This window comes from Nymphalis io, chromosome 6, assembly GCF_905147045.1.
Source record: "Nymphalis io chromosome 6, ilAglIoxx1.1, whole genome shotgun sequence".
NCBI lineage: Eukaryota > Metazoa > Arthropoda > Insecta > Lepidoptera > Nymphalidae > Nymphalis > Nymphalis io.
Genome location: NC_065893.1, coordinates 4,104,473 through 4,126,448, shown reverse-complemented (window position 1 = coordinate 4,126,448; position 21,976 = coordinate 4,104,473). Strand labels below are relative to the sequence as shown.

The window sequence follows — 21,976 nt, the reverse complement described above, 5'->3', positions numbered from 1 at the left end:
CAAATTAAGCACATGAAAATTCAGTGGTGCACGCCCGGGTTTGAACCCACAATCATCGGTTAAGATTCACGCGTTCTTAACACTGGGCCATCTCGGCTTTTGTTTTTATATATGTTAAGTCTAGCGCTATGATAATGAAATTTGCCGATTCGACCCAGTGCAATTCTGTAAGAACTCACCTCATCACTCATCCGTGAAATGTTGGCAACCGACTTAGGATATTATATACGTTCAACGTCACATATCACTTTGGTTTCGGTATCGGAGTTTCGGGTTTATTCTTACAGAATAGCCCTTCTGGCCCCGTGATATCACTCCTAACACAAAAATAAAATGCTAAAATAAAGCGTAAAATAGACATGTACAGACAATAATTACCTTAAAACAGCTATAGATAGATATTCTCATTTAAAAGACGAAGCTAACATAATCTTATTATATAAGTACCAGACCGTTAAAATCCCTCGGCTGAGCATTGATGACGTAGGTTGCTGGATAATTAGATATGTTTGTACTAAAGATATATGTATCTGTGTATGAATGTACACACATATCGCACTAAAAAGGTCGTATATGATAAAATAACGTAATTTATAGGTGAGTTTAAAAAAAAATTACACCTATTTATAGATTTAATTTTTTTTTTGTAAAATATTAAAAAAATAACCTTCTAGGTTTCTATGTTAAATAATATATATCTTCACTTTTAAAGCATCAGCATTCCTATATAAAAAAACAATAATAGGTACAATAGAGATATAATAGTAAAAATAATTCATCTAACTTGTGCAGGTTTCCTCATGATAACCTTTGATATCGTCTAATGCTAATAGAATTATAAACAAATGAAGTACTTAAAAATCAGCAGTCCTTGTCTGGATTTACCCTCTACCTTCGAATAAGGATCGTGTGTTCGTCATATAATGTGAAAAAATATATTCCGGTATGTCACGCATTCCGAGGTATGCACCAACTACTTTAAATCGTACTTAATGTTTGGTTTTAACCCTCAGTCTGATAAGCTAGCCACTAAAACAACAAAGCATTAGGCAGTCCCGTCACGTCCTTTAAGGAAATTCAATTGACGGTTTATATCAACCAATCTTATATCAAACTAGTTTCCACTCCTGATAAAACCTACCTGAAGCTTTTTTACACAAAAAAAAAAAATTGTGATGATTGTGATTATAATTCATCTCGTGCTTTACGGTGAAGGAAAACATCGTGAGGAAACCTGCATGTGTTTAATTTCACTGAAATTCTGCCACATGTGTATTCTACCAACCCGCATAGGAGCAGCGTGGTGGAATAAGCTCCAAACCTTCTCCTCAAAAAGAGGAGAGGAGGCATTTAGCCCAGCAGTGGGACATTCACAGGCTGTTACGGAAGCTTTTTTAAGGTAAAACGGAAATAAAAAACATTACTAATTATTAAAGTCATATAAATTACGACAGTGAAGTAAGTAGTACATAACCTAAAATGATTTTATTACCAAGTAAAAGCGTAGAATGCACGGTAATATCGACCCAGCAATGTACGCTCTTGTTTACACAATCGGTCCTCGAGGTCACGGAGGCTGCGCAGGAGTTACACAGTGTTACCAACCTAAGCGCTCGATCACGAGATATATCACTATCTTCCTTATCAGCTGATGTCTACTTGCCAATAGATGAAACACGATTCTTCGTGTGGTTCAACTGCAAAACCTTCGTCAATCAGAAATGTAAGTAATATTACAGAAATTAATCAATCTTACGTTAAAAATTGGTTTTGAAATTTATTTTGACGGAAACAGATCTTATTAAAATAAATAGAAAACGTTTTGAATTGAGAGAATGAATAAGAAAATTAATGTAATGATCACATCATGAAGTTACTGACTCGGTCACATGCTCGGGGGCACCAACATCAGCGACAATTTTATTCAGTTTGTTCTCGCGCGACCGTCGCGCTGAACGTGTGCTGTGATCTTATTCTGGCGCTCAAAACACGATAACTGGTGCGTTAAAATTTTCATATTAATAATGATAATAATCACTTTAATAATATAAATAATTTCCTAACGCTTGAATATTGATTCAAATAATATAATATTATGGATTTCATTGTAATTAACCATATGAGCTAATATGTGAATTCTTGTTTCCTATCAGTTGACTTAATGCTTTCTATCGTGAATTATTTTTTGTTATTTTTGAAATTGTACGAATATATTTCCTTTAGTTTATTTTATATAGAAATTTTGTTTTATAAATTTACCTGAATGTTAATTGTGATATTTTTCTTATTATAACAATGCTGCACTTACAGTGTTAGTAAATTATAAAGCTAATGAATAACATTAGCATTATGACAACGTTATCGTTTCATGTTTAAAAATATCTATTTTTTTCATTATCATTCTTAGCTATGGTTTTGAATTTAAAATATATAAATTACTTTTTAGCTTATTTTTTTCGTGTATAATTTATTAAAATATTTGCAAATTGAATAGTTTCATAATAATATCTAAATGAGTTGACGACCTTCTAGCGCAGTTGCAGAGAACCTGTCTTTTATACCAGTTGTAACGGCTTCAATTCTCGTGACAGATATTTATGTTGGCAATACGTGTATAAATTTTGGTCTGTCTATTGTTCTTGATGATCACCCTAATAGGCCCCAAATGGCATTAGCTGTTGTTCTAACCGTCTATTTAACTTTAGGCAGGAGAAATATCCTAATCTAAAGACTTAAATTCGCCTTAAAAGGGATACGGAGGTCCGATGTATGACTAATAACCTGTCAAAACGATTAACCTGTCAATTTGAATTGTAAAAACGAGGGGAGTGTTACGAATTTAAAAGTTATGTAACAACATATTTTAAACCAACCAGAATAACAGTTTGTGTTTATACTTTATGTAGCTTAGTATGGTATTTCAATGAAATGTAAAAAGCTGAACTTCAAATAAAAATTAACTTACTATAATTCTTATATATTTGTATGATCATGTTAAGTGCTCATTACATTGTTACGTACAGAAATCGTGATCGAAACAAATTATTTAATCACGATGCGTAATAGCTATGACGTTAAACTAAACCAAATCCTTCTTATATATATTAAAAAATAGGTTTTAATGAAAGACAGAATAATAAGACCTTTTTCAATGTTACAAATTTAATATACTTAAAATAAAACACGTGCCATTTTTTGCCTTTTTGATTGTTCTTTTGAATGATTTAATTCCAGAGATAAAAAGTTCTTAAGTACGTTAATTAACCGTCGATTCATATTTGCATATCTCTAGTTGCTACAGACGTTTCATACATTTTCGTCGAAAGAAAGATCTGGAAAATAGTACTGTAACAGTTTTTTCCCTAATGAGAATTTGTACGATAGCAACAGATAGTTAATATCATCAAATTTATCTCAAATGAAAAAGGTAATTCATCTTCATGTCATGTTATCTGACATTACTTCAAAATGTATCGTTGAAGATAGATAAGTTTTATCGCCAGAGGAGCAGCACGTTTACCGTAATAACGAAGTTTATTTAAGACATTCTTATCGATAAACTGAGATTAAGTTACATAAGGGCATTTTAAAATAGATTAAACTAACCACTGGTAGTACAAAATATCTTTTAATTGTAAGAAAAATCAACTTATGTTTACTGACTTTATCAACGTATGTTTACTGTATCAATTACAAGGCTGCCATTTTTTATTTCACTCGATAATAACTTTTTGTAAAAGCCCGGCAAAAATGCCTATCCTTTTTACAAATATAATAACATCTTAAGTTCGGTCATATTACGTCGATTATCAACATGAACATGCGATTCCAGTTGAAAAAAAAATTTTTTTCGAAATATAAAGTAATTAATAATTATTATTCTAATATGTATGTAATACTACTAATCATCATTTGCTCATATTATTGTACCAAAACTCCGTAGTGCTATGTCAGATTCACAAGATAAAATAATTCTATGATAACTTACAACTAAAAGGTAAAGGGCTTACTAATTTAATGGACTTAATAATTACGGGCGCAATATCAACCAGTGGAGGTAAAAGCTAGACGATACAAAAGCTTATTTGGTTTCTTTTTTTTAAATTGTGTATTGCTGGCCCTACTGGCCCTACTGGCCTTGATAGCTTCACCGGTTGTGTGGCCGCTTACAGATACTGATCGTGAGTCGAGAAAAGGACATAATTATTTGATTTCATATGACATAACATAGGTATATATCTTAAATTTCATAGTTGCGAATTGTGAATAAAAATAAATGCTTATTCTTCTTACAATGCCAAGTTTAAGCACAAGACACAAGAAACCATTGAGGTACTATAAGGATGTGATTTGCATATATGCCTACTGTGAATGGAAGGTGATTAAACAAACTATGTATGCCAATTGTGATTGGTTGTGTTTCTATTTACAGTTCGTAATCGTAAATTATTCCAGTTGATTTTATACTGAAGCGGTTAAAAATGTTACATAATTTACACGGATTGAATATTGAAATATTTCAGTCAGTTTCCCTTATAATCCTTAAAATTTAAAATAATCTGTAATGTACTTGATTGATGATGACCTAATATTCATGATATATTGATAGTCTTTATATAACTAGGCATTACGTAATCACATCATGCTAAATTGTACTATAGCCACAAATCATTTAATTCGAACATAGCCTTAGGCATATTTTATTTTAACAAACTATATTAAGAAATGTTGCAAGATATGTCAAACATCGAAACAAGCTTTTTAATGTTATTTATTTTAATGTAAAACTTGCATTCGACGGAATCATATAGTTTCGTATCGTATAAAAAAAAGATACCCTTTTAGGATAATCCTCTGATTTGCTTGTCCGTATATACAATAACAGCCTGTAAATGTCCCACTGCTGGGCTAAGGCCTCCTCTCCCTTTTTGAGAAGAAGGTTTGGAGCTTATTCCACCACGCTGCTCCAATGCGGGTTGGTGGAATACACATGTGACAGAATTTCGATGAAATTAGACACATGCAGGTTTCCTCACGATGTTTTCCTTCACCGAAAAGCACGAGATGAATTATAAACAGAAATTAAGCACATGAAAATTCAGTGGTGCTTGCCCGGGTTTGAACCCACGTTCATCGGTTAAGATTCACGCGTTCTTACCACTAGGCCATCTCGACTTCTGTCCGTATGTCACAACATATTTTACGAACCATCAGGCTGTCTGTACACATACATTTTCGGTAAGTCAATCTCGTATGGTACATCAGTATTCTTTAATTAATGAATTTTAAAAACACGATTAGAAAAAAATTCAAGATTCACATGTGGCATATCAAATATGCCTATTTAGGACTTTACTCATTTTTCTTTTCTTATTTTCTTTCACGCGATACCGACCCAAAATGACCGGTTTTCATACTATATAATATGTAATCTGAAGCTTACAATAACACTGGTTTTACAATCTCTATTATTTTTAATAAAAAATATGAAACACAATGAAATCAAACATACAGTAAGTATGACCTAATGTTATATAGTACCTTTAACGGTTGGATGGTGCTTAGACATTTGATCCTACTTATGTTACAGCTACTTGTATTTTTTATCTTTTTTTAGAACGTAAGATACAAACCAATAATAATTGTTACGAGACTTTTTACGTAAAAAATAAAAAAAAGCCAAAAAATTACACTTACTTTCACCAATATTCATTTTTAATTAATTTTATCATTCAAATAAATTAAAACAGTTATTATTCTTACTTAATAACAAAATTATTTACTTAATAACGTTAACATAATTTTATTACTGTTTTTAATTGCGTTTGTAAAATGTAGTGACATTTTGTGCTAAAAGAAAAGCCACTGTAATTAAATGATTCTAAAGTGCATGGCATTTTAAAGATACCTTTTCCTATTTACGTCGGCAATGCAATTATCGATTAAAGGCACGGCGGCGAACAGCTGTGACTAATGTTCAAAACAAATATTTAGCTAAGGCTAAAATGATAATTAGACATTCTTTACACGACTTATTTCGCGGAGTACAATTTTTCTTCGATGACTTTAATGTGAGCCGTTCACAGGTATCAAATGCATTAATTTTATTATATTTTATTTGTCAGCAAGTCATATTATGTAACTCGCATTATAACATTTCATATCGCTTGCAATTCACAGCATGTTAGCTTAACAATTAGTAATTTTACAATGTTTACACTATCGCCGTATGTTCTATATCACTGCATAGCTGTATTCATATTACACATATTGTATAAGGTATATTTAGAATACATTCGAACAGTAATATATTAAACATAGTTTGTTATAGAGCTAGGAAAAGGTGAAAGTCCCAACACAAAGCTAAATAAAAGTAATAGACTATGACACATAAAATAAATTATTCCGAAACAATATATATATATATATATATATATATATATATATATATATATATATATATATATATATAATGCTGATATGATATTGTATATATTCACGATGATATTCACGATGATGACATTCACGATGATCGTGTTGAAAACATCGAACGTTAGCACTGAATTTTACTTAAAATCTATTTTTGAAAGTAGTTGTACTCTATATAAACGAATCCATATCCCATTAAAACATAAACTTAAAAGTAAGAAAAAAATCAGACAATTTCCTATAAATAAATGTTATAATGTTGACAATTATTGTTCGTAGATTATTTTTGTATAAGTTATTTTTTAATGAGCTTTCTGTAAATAAGTGTCAGCTATACCCGATTGCAACTCCATTGTTTCATGTGTTATACGCACACTAATATATTATAATCTATATAGGTTGCTATTATTATCGCGATACTTTTGATCTAAAGAATGCTGCTGTTAAATCTAAATAATTTATTATATTATATATTTTAGTAAGGTCAATATAAATCTTCATAAATGGCGAGTAAGGATAAACGAAAACGTTATAACTTTACCATGACAAACAACAAATTTGAACAAGTAAGATTGTAAACTTTTTTGACATAACCCGTGCTCAAAACCCAGAACCTAGGAAACTTCAGCCTTATGCTACTCACTAAACAGGCAGTTAAAAAATATACTTACATGTATTGATATTTTTTATTCTATAAGTCAATAAACGTATTTATTTTAAGAGAATTATATTAAGTCCTTGTAGGACTATTCTGTAAGAACAAAATCGAAACTCACTGCAGAAAATGGTCGTCAAAACATTTCAAAAATACACCCACTAAAATAGTATATCAACATAAGTCGGTTGTCAACATTTCGAGGATAAGTAATAAAAAAGAGTTTTACAGAATGGAACTGCTGTTGATTTGGAAATACGGAACCTTCAAACGGTATGATTTGTGATAAATCAGTTTAGGTAAAGTACAGCCGAGTTACCATTGGACTATTAATATGCCGTCATCGTTTAATACCTAACGGCCTGCCGACTATATTTAGTGAGTTTACAAGTAAACACCATTTGTTTATCGAAAGCTTTGTTCATCGTTATTATAACTTGCTCACTATTTTAACATATCTATAGCATATTTTATATTTATAACAATTATTTATTTTGAGTTTCATTGTCAAAGATTCTGTGAAGTTGCGATAATTTTCTTTCAATAGATTTTTTTTTATATCTAGCTGATTAAATTTAAGCAACAGAATGGAACGAATATCCACTCAGTAAAAAAGTCTCTTTCCTATAAACAAATCAGTGTAAAGTAAAGGTCACAATATCGGAAGAGGGAAAACGAAATACCGGAAACACGCTCATGGCGACCTTCATGGAACATATATGTATGACTTTTAATATAATATGTCACAATATCGGTAACGGTATCACACCGTTATCGTTTATTTTTGCTTATTTATAAATATACAAATTGTTATTTATAAAAGATATAGATGTGTCTCAAAGACGTTTTTGTACCCCTTTTTAGAACCTATGGTTTAGTTGTACATTCATTTTATAGAACTAGCTCTAATAAGTCATGCAAACCCCCTAAAAACACCATTTATGTATACAAATCATCAAAATTACCTACTAAATTAAAATAATTGTATCACATTGTTGAGCATTCTGGAAGAATAAACCTAAATTATGGTTATAACCTCTTGAAAATCTAACGAGACGTCAGCATTGTTATATGTTATTTAAAAAAGAAAAGATAAACTCCTACTTCTGGTAGTTATATTTTAGAAAGGTTAAAATAGATTATTTAAAAAAAAAAAGTTCGAAATATTTTTCATTAGATATTGCCTGCAATATTTAAATTCAATCGATAATTGCGGCTATTTTATTTATACATATGTGTGTAAATAGTTTTATGAATAAAACACGTTAGTAGAGAACTTATAATTATTTTCTGTCTTGCTATGCGATTCAGAGTTATTATCGTAACTCTATGCCTTGAAACTAACAATGTGTAATAAATAAAAATAAAACGTAGATATAATTGCTACTGTATTTATTTCCACCAATGAATATAGTTATTTTCTAGACTGCCCGATTCATAGACAATAGTATATACTACTTCAGGTAAATCGTATTTGTTAAAGATATTTGTATTCTTTTTGTATGAGTTTTGAAGGCTATTTTTTTTCCAATTACACTAAAAACATAACAATGATTTTTTGTTTACGTGATTTGGAATTTAAATGAGTTTCCTTTGCCTCCAAGACCAGTTCCATGATGACATTTAAACATTGTCTTTGAACGTCACTAATTACTTCACTCACTGTTACATTGTTAATAATGTTAATCTTGTATTTTAAAGAGTATAATAAAATTTAACAGGTTCGCATTATTTTGGCGTGATTATTCATACTATGAAAACAGTTCATACATAAACCAGACTACTTTGTTTCTCGTCAAAATTCTGTCTGTAAATAACTTGCCGACTTATAAATCGTTAGCTTTAATAGATGCAAGGAAATTTATCCTGTGAGATGTTTATTTTAAGAGCTTAAATCGCATCCGGCACCAATTTATAGATACCACGAACAATGTTTCGAAATTCTTACACGCATCATCGTGCTTCGAATACCTTTAACTAATTGTACCCAAAGGCAAAACAATGTTGTTAAAATATTGAATCTATACAACAGATATTATTTACTGTACTGGTACTAAGGACAAATTCTACTAACAAATTGTCAATTTATCGCAATCGAATCGAAACGTAATTTCTGACGTTTGATCGCTTCATCCATTTGAGGATTGATCGAAGTTAGATCGGGAACGAACGTAACCATTATAAATTAGCAGAAATTTCCCCAAGTTATGATTCAACTGAGGTCTATTTTCGTGAGAAATTGAATCGAAAAAGTATAGCAATCGCAAAATAGCAGAATTAAGATTGTATAGTGACCAAGAGGGTCACTATACAATCTTACTTAGAAGCATAATATATATATTTTTTTAAATATTTAATCGTGATAAATATGTAAGTTTAAGATAAGTAATAAGTTTTTTTTTTAAATTATAAATACTCAGTCGTTCATCGCTAACTTTGGGTCTTCCAAACTTGCAAAAAGTAAATTGCTATTTATTTATTCATATTATTTATCATCTTTGCAAAGGGACATTTATTTCAATGCATTTCTGATTACTGTCCGAAAATCATAATAAACCTTGATATTCGTTGACTCTAATATTATCAACAAAAAAATGTCGCAAAAACGTTGCCATTGGCCTTCTACTGGTCATGAAATAATTCCTGCTTCAATGGGTACATAGGCGTAATAATCGTACAAGAGCCGCAAAAAATATATTGTTCGCTGTTGCGTTTCATTACGACGATTTTTTTTTCCGCCGGAAGTTTTAAGCATCATAATGAATGAATTATATGTAATTAGGCTATTAAAATGTATCTTCTTTCATGATAAAATATTTTCGTAACAAAACTTTGTTAATATACTGAATAATTACTGCAAAATTTTAATGAATAATACTATGCATTTAAAAAAAAACCATTTAAACGAGAAATTACGATACCCATAATGGTAATCTCTTTATACTTAATATGTTTAGTGCTATTTAGTACTTTTAATATACGTCAATGAGCATATAATACACTAGAAATACTTTTGTGTTGTGTGTTCGGGGAACGTAATAATCCAAAATTATACGCAGGCAAATTAGCATATCGAATGTCGTTACGATTCCAACACATTTGCTTCTTTATTTGTTGTTTTTCTTACAATTATTTTTAAGCCTCGAATTTCAATACAAAAATTAAGTAACAAGATATTTTACTTGGAATTTAAATAATTAATAAAATTAGTCTACCATTCCATATCGATACTATTGCTATGTTCCGGTACGAATAGTGAGTGAGCCGGTGTATTTTTGTTGATTATGTATTATTTTTTACTGTCGAATACTTTTAGGGTATTTTAAATTAATTTAAGGTATACCAAAAATTCAACCAGTTATCTGAAAATTGGATTTAAATGCCTGTTTGACTTAATCCTTTCTATCTGTCTAATTTGGCACATTGATTGATTGATTGATTCGAATTACTTATTATTGAATATATTATTGATTAAAATGCGGAGACATCTATTATTAGAATATTACATTAAATAATATATTAAATCCCCTAAAACACATTTACATTAGCTTAATATAACTATACCATTTACTGGTGGTAGGGCTTTGTGCAAGCTCGTCTGGGTAGGTACCACCTACTCATCAGATATTCTACCGCAAAACAGCAATACTTGATATTGTTGTGTTCCGGTTTGAAGGGTGAGTGAGCCAGTGTAATTACAGGCACAAGGGACATAAAATCTTAGTTCCCAAGGTTGGTGGCGCATTGGATATGTAAGCGATGGTTGACATTTCTTACAATGCCAATGTCTAAGAGCGTTGGTGACCACTTACCATCAGGTGGCCCATATGCTCGTCCGCCTTCCTATTCTATAAAAAAAAAAAAAACCATATAATTGAATCTTATCTATATATATAGAGATAATATTTGATTTTTATATGTGTGTTGTAGAGGATAAACTGATTTTATTTTTTAAAAAAAATAGAGGTCCCTACGAAAATTGCGGTTATATAAACCGAGGTTCAACCTGGACGAAGTCGGGGCGGGGGAAACTAGTAGAAAATATAGTTATATATATAATAGTGTTATGTGCCATGTCCATCTTAAACCTATGAGAAAGTTTGAATAAAATCTTCTGGATTAATATCCAGAGAAAACGAAATTAGCTGTGCTCTTTAAAATAATAAGATTACCCGATGAGAGTCTTTCACCGATTCTTCTTGATAGTTTGTAATTTGAAAATCAATAAGAAAGTCTAATGCTTCTATGATGCTTAAGGATTTTGATTTAATGAAATAATTAAGACTTGAGGATGGTATTATTTAAAAATCGAAATGAATCGATTTAAGACATCGTTAACGTGACGTTGCTCAGCCGTCAGCCCTCAGTAACAATTGATCGTAACGATAACAATAACTGAAGCAATCATTTCTAACCTTGTCATGTAGAAAGGTGATCCACTTGATACAATCATGCCCCCATTCCGGTGGTATAGTAAAGATTCTTGAAACAATTATTACTAGATTTAATATTGTTTATACAAGGTCAATTATACGATGATTCATTATTAGTATTTTAATAGGTTTACGCCTACTTAAGGACATACGTCCTTTTAGTATTAGTGCAAAAACTTTAATAAAACCTATAACAACCTCTCCTAATGTCTCCCCTGGCGACAGGGTTGGTTTTGGTTAAGAAGGAATGCTGCTAGCATTCTACCATTTAGGTCGTCATTTGTAAAACAGCTATTTTCCAGTACATATATTTATTTAGGTCCTCATTGTATATAAGTATAAAAACAATTGAAGACTCGTGTTATAAACATGCTTTCATATACATTAATTAATCTTACATGACGCATGACGATTTTTGTAAGACCCAATCGTTCACTCGCACTTATTATATCAAGCTTATTATATCGCACTTATTATATCAAGCTTTTTAAAGTTCTTTCAAATGAACCTTTATATCAGTTGCATTTATTTATTCTTAATGTATCTTTTATTTTAATAATCTGTGGTAATTAAATAGTTTTGTGTCGCGACCATAAAACAAACATCTCACGTGCCTGTAATTATGCCGACATACAATATAGTTTCGCATTATTTTTTAAATCCGGAACAATTATCTCTCGAATCAACTCAAACGTTTACATGTGTAGCGATGCTTAAGATTATATTATTACGGTTCCGCAGTTTAAAAACGGAAATCCTATAATATAAAATTCCGTTCATTTAGGGTTTACACACACGGTCTGAATGTCAGCTGCAAAATTGCAGCTTTTAAACAGTTTTAGTGTGGTTGACATAATTTTACGGCTATTGGTTTTATAGTAACAGCTTAGCTTAAATTAGTATTTTATTTGAATTAAATGAATTTCGTCGTCGAATGTGTATTTATGCTGCGCTCATTGTTAGTATTTAATAATTATTAGTTAATTGTTTGATATAAAACTGGCATTTCGGACAGCTCCGGCTACCATGATAATTTAATTACATATTATAATATTTTCGATTTTCCTGTAAATAATACGATTACCTGAAACAATCACAACATGTATTAATTTATAAGTTAGAAACTTTTCGATGGGATCAATAAATTAAAAAGCAAATTACAATATTTTTCGTCAAAAAAATTCTTAGAAAATATACAATTCTAATAAAAAAGCCGCCTTTTCACTGGATGTACGGAATTTTAAAGATAAGCTTAGATGTGTGTATTTCGCTTTATATAATTTGAAATTGTAATATGTTTAAGGAATGAATTATATCTTTTCAGAAGAAAAAGGGGCAGTATAGACCACCAAGATGGGGGCAATGTTCCGGAGCGAAGAGATGGCGCTCTGCCAGCTCTTCATACAACCAGAGGCGGCGTACACGTCCGTCTCCGAGCTCGGTGAAGCTGGCACCGTGCAGTTTAGAGATGTAAGTTTATTTTATTCGCTCTTCATATCATGTTGTTATAAAGTAGGTGAATAAGCAATATGCTTATTAAGCATCGCATACATGAAAATGTATATCTCTCTTTCTCTTTCCTCTACGTCATAATTTATCGCCGAAATGAAATCGCCGCCTAAGTTTCACTTTAAAAATATTTGTATAATTATACCAAAGTACCAAAATTAAGAGATAGTAATGATAATTTCACACTCAGATTCTCAACTCGAAACTTTCGCGATGTAAATTATGCTTTTCATATATTATATTCTATAATATAACCTATTCGGTTTTAGCCGCGATCATGTTCAACCGCGATCAACCTGTTTTATTTTGCATGAGCTTGTGACCACAACAGATGCAATTGCAATGCTGTCGTACATCGGGCCTAACAAAAAAGTATGATTGCGTCTAAAACTGGAATATAACATATAAAATATCAATTATTATTTTTTACTTTCTTACAAAAATAAATATTTTTTTCAAATAAATAAATATTAATATTAGAATTTATTAGGGTATTTTCTTAAAATATAAAAAAAAAGTTCCATTTATAATAATAAGTATATATTTTTTATAATAAAATAAAAATAGCTTCGATGGAGCGCAAAGACAAATAGATTTCTAGAGTATAATATTTTTACAATATTTCTCTTTTATAAAAATATTGATTATTATTTAAAAGCATGTAGACGCTGTGGCTATCATGGTATGTAAATAGTCATAACATTCGTAACAGTTTACTTGTAAGTACTTAAGTGCCTACTTGTTCTTGTTCAAAGACATGTTGAAACAAACGCATCTTAGCAAATCGATTGTTTTGTTAGTCCCAATTCTAAAGATATGACCCAAATGACTTTAGTTTTTATTCATAACTATAACCTATTACTTTAAATGATTTTACTTTATAGGTAATCAGTATGGCATTGGTTTTATTGTGTTATTTAAAAACATTTTGACCTTACCACGATATTAGTATGTTCCTATAGATATTTAAATAGTATGAATTGTGCTGTAAAATCAATTACATATCTGTACCATACTAGCATGTTATTGCGAAATATTACGTAAATAGTTCTACTTTTACATAGATATGTCGCTATTCAGAAAAAACGTTTATAGCTTTCAGAGAAGTCACCTTCTGATATGTTATGTTCGTTCTGAATGTTTCTAAAACGTTAGTCAGTCATATTGACTAATTTGGCTTGAATATAAATGATCATTGGTCGCCTATTACGTCATACTTTACTGCCATCGACCAATGAGCTTTAAAATTAAAGCCGAATTAATTAATCATTCTTTAATCAGAATTTCAGAAACGGGAGATTAACGTTTAAATTTAATGTAATAATTACGACTCATTTACCCATGAAAGTAAGTCCTTTATAAAATATATGATAAAATAACAGTAAAAAAGGATTAGCCATTTATTATTGTTAATAAAAATACCTTCCTTACTTACTTTACAAAACACTTTAATTATCGAAGATATTTTATAGTTTATATTAAATTATTTTAATAAATAAATAATATAAATAGATGTGATATGAAAATCGGATTAAAATACCTTTCATTTTTTGAATATTATTTACTAATTAAAGTACCATCATAAAACGACAACTGGTAGTCACAAAATTGCAAATAGAAGTCAACCTTGCCAGTTGCCTTCGGGACTCAGCCGAACTTGCTACTAGTTTACCTTTAGTTTTTCGTGACTGATCGATCAAGTTCACGTAATTTGGAACGCAGTTAACATTAAAATAATAATTGTATGTGTTAGTTTCACGAATAAAAAATAAAATATATTACTTTTTACATAAAACGAATTATAATAACCTCCATATTATAGGTTTGTTTATTATGTACTTACTTATGTGAGACTTCGAAATATCACAATAAATAGAAAAAAAAGAAAAGGCGTGTTAAGTGAAGCAAAATATAGGAATTATATATTTAACTTTATTAATTAAACCATTTCATTAGATTAAGATTAGGTACATGAATATTAATGGAATACATTTACACACACAATAAAACACTAAAATTAAATTAAAAAAATTCAATCAAGGCGCATACATATAGACATTTATGGCATTTTCATTTATAATGTCGTACTTTCTATTAACATATACATTGTATTATTAGATTCATAAAATATATAGCTAGATGTCACAGTTAAATTCTAACGTAAACCAACGTTACTAAATAGCCAGGTCACATAGACTTGTACGTTAAATATAAGTATATAATATAGTGATAAGAAATTATTCAAATAAACATTTACGTATATCGTGACTAGCCTACTTTCTTTAATATAATTATTATTGAAATTTATTAAAAAAAGATATAATAAATCAGTCACAAAATTCTTAAACTCATAATTCTAAATATAAGAGCAATGAAGGTTTATACGTTTTGCCGTCGGCTGGCTTGCCTTGTACTAATATTTATAAGCACATCCCACCGCGTGGTTTAAAAGCAGTCAAGTTGTTGACCCTGGACAAACGGGATCCACTGGACCGAGCAAAAATGCAACGTAAATGATCAAACAAATTCCTCCGCGGTAAAAGCGACGCGCGAACGAAATGCATCCAGCTAATGCAGATTTCTTGTTTTTAGAATAAACAGGTTTAATTGGAATAAATTAATGTATTTTTATTTGTTACACTTGCAAGTGTTGGGTGTTAATTAATAATATTAAAAAATGTTTATTAATAATTGAATTTATTTGTTTTTCCTAAGTCTCAATGTAAAATTAAAAATATTTTAATATACTTAACAGTAAATATATTATTAATAATAAAAACGCATCTTGTACCTAACAAGATGAAAAAATACTTATTTTAAACGTAAAGTATTTAACGAATACTTTTGTAAAATTAAGTATATGTTACCGTATCTCCACCAACTGGTAATTAAGCTCAATGTATAATAATTTCGATGTTTAAAAAATTGGTATTCATACCAATTAGAATCAATTGAAATGAATGTTGAAACTGTCAAAGTTCCCTACACAAAAACTACGAGTGAAATGAATCAGAAATGGTATGTGCATTTTAAAATAAAGCATAATCGAACTATATTTTATTCAAGTTGGCATATACAAGCACTTTTGAACGACATCTTATAGGATAAATTAAACGAAAAGCTACCACAGACAATACAAATTTAACTAATTAAATGTCATTTATTTTCATTAAAAAAATGTACTTAGTGTAGATAATAAATATTGTTTTTTATTTCAGTTAAATCCCGACGTAAATGCGTTTCAACGCAAGTTCGTCAACGAGGTGCGTCGCTGCGATGAAATGGAACGTAAATTGCGGTACATCGAGGCGGAGGTGCACAAGGACAAGGTGCACGTTCCAGCTGTCAAGGACATGCCGCGAGCACCTAATCCTCGGGAGATCATTGATCTTGAGGTGAAAATCTATATACATTATATATAAATAAATATTGACATGAAATGTTCGTAGAGTTTTCGATTACGCAAAAAGGCAAGCATATGTTAGCTAGCCCAATAACAGACAAAAAACATACTTTTTAACACTTGTTATAATTTATTAAAAAAATATTTTGTTTTTAGGCGCACTTGGAAAAGACAGAAAACGAAATTCTTGAATTGTCGCACAATGCCATCAATTTGAAGCAGAATTACTTAGAGTTGACCGAACTTAAACATGTTTTGGAAAAGACCGAAGCTTTCTTCGCTGCTCAAGAAGAAATCGGAATAGATTCGCTTACAAAGTAAGAATCGAGACTGTCAAAAAGGACATATATATTTTTTATTTTATAAATAAATAAACACACATGGCTGAATGGTACCTGATAATAGATCGGTCCGCCACCGGTCTCTGACATTGGTACTAAATGTAATATCAACCATTATTTATATATCCAGACGGTTTTACATAAGAATTGCCCTCAAGTTTATATATTTCTGATAAAGAAAACATGGTACTTTCGACAGATCACTGATATCCGACGAGACCGGCCAGCAAGCTGCCACGCGCGGGCGGCTCGGCTTCGTGGCGGGCGTGGTGCAGCGCGAGCGCGTGCCGGCCTTCGAGCGCATGTTGTGGCGCATCTCCAGGGGCAACGTGTTCCTCCGCCGCGCTGAACTCGACAAGCCCCTTGAAGATCCCAACACGGTGGGTTGATACGATGAGCATTATGTTTTTCTTCCTAGAACTAGAAATGGGTTTGGAATTTTTTTTTTTAATTCTTATACTTTTTTGGTTAATTAACTGTTTTGTAGACTCAGTTTGGTTAATATATTTTTATTTAATAATATTTTAGGGCAATGAAATTTACAAGACAGTGTTCGTGGCGTTCTTCCAAGGTGAACAACTCAAGTCACGCATCAAGAAAGTGTGCTCTGGTTTCCACGCATCATTATATCCTTGCCCACCATCCAATGCGGAACGATTGGATATGGTGAAAGGAGTTAGAACTCGTCTCGAAGATCTTAACATGGTAAGCTATTTAAAATATACTCTTGTTATTATTTTTTGGAAGCTTAAACAACAAATTACAGTCTAATTATACAACGATAGGTGCTGAACCAAACTCGTGATCACAGACAGCGCGTACTTGTCAGTGTCGCCAAAGAACTGGGCAGCTGGTCGATCATGGTGCGCAAGATGAAAGCAATCTACCACACATTGAACTTGTTTAACATGGACGTCACCAAGAAGTGTCTTATTGGTGAATGTTGGGTGCCGACTGCTGATCTACCCAACGTTCAAAAGGCTCTAGCTGATGGATCCGTAAGAACATCTTGTTCAATGCCTTGTCAATTCAAAAGCAGCTGTTAGTATGTCTAATTTTCCATATATTTTGCTGTAAATTATCTAATGAAATTTCTAAAATTACAGAACGCCTGTGGTAGTTCAATTCCATCTTTCCTGAACTGTATCGAAAGCGACGAAGAGCCGCCAACATTTAACCGCACCAACCGATTCACGCGTGGTTTCCAGAACCTTATCGACGCATACGGTGTGGCCTCTTACAGGGAATGTAACCCAGGTACGGAGATATATCTTAATATTGGTGTTCCCATTTTATTACGTGTTAACAAATATTATATTGTGCATAATGGTTTTCTATTTTCTTCCAGCACTTTACACTATAATTACTTTCCCGTTCCTCTTTGCCGTGATGTTCGGAGATTTGGGCCATGGTTTGATCATGGCTTTGTTCGGTGCATGGATGGTAATTAAAGAAGTTTCGCTCGCCGCAAAAAAATCTAACAACGAAATTTGGAACATTTTCTTCGCTGGTCGCTACATTATTTTACTCATGGGCTGCTTCTCAATGTACACCGGTCTCGTTTACAACGATATATTTTCGAAGTCGATGAACATTTTCGGTACCTCTTGGATTGTCCCGTATGATAACGAAACGCTTGAAGCAAATGCCGCTTTATCTCTGGATCCTAAAGATTCATACATTGATACTCCATATTTTATTGGTATTGATCCTATCTGGCAGGTAAGTTTATAAAAAAGGAATTAAATTAAATAGGAATGTAAGTTTGATACATATTCATATCTTAAATGTAATAAATTTTAATATTGTATCTTTCAGACTGCTGAAAACAAAATTATTTTCTTGAACTCTTACAAAATGAAACTCTCAATTATCTTCGGCGTCGCTCACATGATTTTCGGTGTTTGCATGAGTGTCGTTAACTACAAGTAAGTTGTTACAACTTTTTTTCTTCCAACTTATATGAATATAAGTTGGAAGTATAACTTTCTCATTTCCAACAGTTTCTTCAAGCGTCGCTACTCCATCTTCCTCGAGTTTATCCCACAAGTAGTATTCTTGTGTCTCCTCTTCGCGTACATGGTATTCATGATGTTCTACAAATGGGTTTCTTACAGCACTTTCTCAGAAGGTTAGATATGAAAAACCTTTTAACTTTAGTAGTGACATAAAAACGTTAATAAAAAATAATAGTAATTTTAAATGTTCACAGATATAGCCTATACTCAAGGATGTGCACCTTCCGTCCTCATCCTTTTCATCAACATGATGTTGTTCTCGAGTAATGAGCCCGAGGGTGGCTGCAAGGAGTTCATGTTTGAAGGGCAAGGCAGCATTCAACGTGTGTTTGTGCTAGTCGGCCTCTGCTGCATACCTGTCATGTTGTTTGGCAAACCCCTGTACATACTGCTTAGTAAGAAGAAAACACAAGCTAAGGTTTGAAAACTTTCTTATTTTATCTAATAATATAAAATATCTTACAAATAAATATAAACTCGTTGATCTAAAAGAACTTGCAAAATACTTAGAACCGTGTTATATTAATTTCTCAAATTCATAAGATTAAAAAATAAGCATTAACTTCCTCCAAGCCTGCAACCCCATACTCTTGTAGCCCATGCGGCTGCCGGCATCATTACAATATTAATATAGATTTGGTTTGCTACCGACTTTTACACATGCTATCCATATAATATAAACAATTTTATTACATACACAGACTTTGTAAAATCATTTTAAAGCAAACACTAAACACGTATAAAATTACACTTTACTAGACAAGAAAAGATATAAAAAAAATTAAACACAATTCAACGAAACTAACAAAAGAGACAACTAAAGATCGTACAAGTGCAATTACTAGCTTAAATACAATAAGTATTAAACATTGTTGCAGCCTGAACAATCTAACGGAAACGTGAACCAGGGCATTGAGATGCAGGAACAAACCGATATCAGCGCACAGCCGAAGCCTGAAGCTAAATCGTCCAGTGGCCACGACCACGAGGACGAACCGTTCAGCGAAATTATGATCCACCAAGCCATCCACACCATTGAATACGTGTTGAGTACCATCTCACACACAGCTTCATACCTACGATTGTGGGCTCTGTCGCTTGCTCACGCTGGTAAATACTACACTTCTATTATGTAAATTCCATTTATGTATTTCTGTGTAAATCTGTCGACTTAGCAAAAAAATAATAGACTTCTAGCAACGTACTAAGTGAACCCAATAAACTTGAAAAAAATCTCTGTTTGGTTAAAAAGAAAAATGGTACAATTTAATTTTAATTGTTATGGACCCTCAAAGGGTAACTCGTGTGCCTTGAGTGAGTCTTATTTATTTATTTTTATATTCGCCGGGAGGGCAAATGACTACTCCACCTGATGGTAAGTGGTAGTAGAGTCCAAACGCGACGACGTCTCTTTCTAGTTGTGCAATGTAAATTAAATAACGAGAAAAACATGATACTGATTACATTACCAATTAACTGACTAAACGATAGGTTAATTTGTAATATTTGCGTCCGACTTTTGTTTACCAACAGAATTATCCGAAGTACTGTGGAGCATGGTGCTGAAGTTCGGCCTGCAGGACCACAACTACATAGGCGCCATCAAGCTGTATGTGGCGTTCTTATTCTGGTCGCTCTTTACACTCGCCATCTTGGTTATGATGGAGGGACTCTCAGCCTTCTTACACACACTGCGTTTGCACTGGTACGTAAAATTTATTACCTGACACAGTATTATGACAATTATATATATGAATAACTTGGCCTACCAGGGCTTTGTGCAAGCTCGTCTGCGTAGATACCACCCCTTGATCATATATTCCACCGATAAACTGCAATACTGCACAATTGTTGTGTTCCAGTTTGAAAGAAGCCTCAGCCACTTTTAACAAGCACAAGAGTCATAACAACTTAGTTCCCTGAGTTGGTAGCGCACAGACGATGTAAGAGATAGTTAATATTTCTTAAAGTGCCAAGTCTTTGGGCAATGGTGACCACTTTTTATCCGGTGACCCATCTGCCAATCCGCATACTATATAAAATAAAAGATAATCTTATTTTCATTAAGAGTTCATTATGTGCGAAATCTTTAGAAAGTCATCTCTATGATTGCGATGTTTTGTTAATATAAATTAAATTCTGAACACAATCTCTTTGTTGATTAATGAGAGTGAGATTACGTACACAAGGGTATACATACACAAGGGTAAGGGTACACAAGGCGCTACACTTTACGGTAAGAAAAACAAGTGTTATTTTACATAAAATATGAGTTAATTTTAATTAAATTGTTTATTCTAAATGGTAAGTATTTGTGGTCTATTCAAATAAGAGTTACATTCATATTATCAGGGCCAGATAAAGACATTATAGACATTCTATAGCAATGGAATCGTCGGGGTCCATTAGGTTTAATACCGACAGCAAATTTCAATTTATTTTGGTCTTGCCACTAATAAATTAATCGGTGTGAAATCCCGTCTAAAAAAAAGTAATACTTTGATATATTAAGCGACAGCTCCGAGGTAGAGGTTCACTGGTGTTAGGGCTTTGTGCAAGCACCGCAAAACAGCAATAATTGGTATTGTTGTGTTCCGGTTTGAAGGGTAAGTGTGCCACTGTAATTACAGGCACAAGGGACATAACATCTTAGTTCCCAAGGTTGGTGGCGTATCGGCGTCAGGTGGCCCATATGCTCGTCCGCCGTCCTATTCTATATAAAAAAAAGAGTTAGAATGTAAGAGTTTCTTTCTCTCATTTTCTCATAGAGACTAGAGGGTATTTGTGACACTTGTGCTTTACTTTAATGTTTTCTATGTCGATGGCTAGTTTCTAAGATTCACGCAGTGGTCGAAATTCGCTCAGGAAATAACTGTTATTAATTTGATCTGTTTTTGTTTTTAGGGTGGAGTTCATGAGCAAATTCTATTCTGGTCTGGGCTACATCTTCCAGCCATTCTGCTTTAAGACGATCCTCGAACAAGAGGACAGCGATGATTAAATTTAAAATAAATCATTTTCAATCAAATATAGTTTAGATTGCTACAGTATTCGCATATCTTTTGTATGCAAATAGGTGCAAAGGTCACAATGCATAGATGTTGAATAAAGTATTTTTGCGTTACATTTGACTTTTTATTTAACACTAGTTACCCGTCCTGACTTCGCACGGGTAGAATAAGTGTATA

At 32.0% G+C, this 21,976-nt stretch overlaps 1 protein-coding gene across 2 annotated transcripts; it reads left to right on the top strand.

The window, feature by feature from the left end:
• Window positions 1–1,704: 1,704 nt before the first annotated feature.
• LOC126769264 (V-type proton ATPase 116 kDa subunit a 1) lies at window positions 1,705–21,912 on the top strand. 2 transcript variants are annotated; one of them, XM_050487936.1, is made up of 15 exons: window positions 1,705–1,723; window positions 12,842–12,987; window positions 16,245–16,421; window positions 16,586–16,746; window positions 16,970–17,150; window positions 17,299–17,475; window positions 17,556–17,768; window positions 17,877–18,027; window positions 18,119–18,492; window positions 18,589–18,698; window positions 18,774–18,901; window positions 18,983–19,206; window positions 19,667–19,898; window positions 20,322–20,493; window positions 21,693–21,912. In XM_050487936.1, exons 2-15 carry the CDS (start codon window positions 12,871–12,873, stop codon window positions 21,787–21,789), a joined length of 2,514 nt encoding a protein of 837 aa, XP_050343893.1. In that variant the 5' UTR covers window positions 1,705–1,723; window positions 12,842–12,870; the 3' UTR covers window positions 21,790–21,912. The 2 variants fall into 2 exon arrangements, with proteins under 2 accessions (XP_050343893.1, XP_050343892.1); XM_050487935.1 differs by lacking the exon at window positions 1,705–1,723 and adding an exon at window positions 1,857–1,999.
• Window positions 21,913–21,976: the final 64 nt, after the last annotated feature.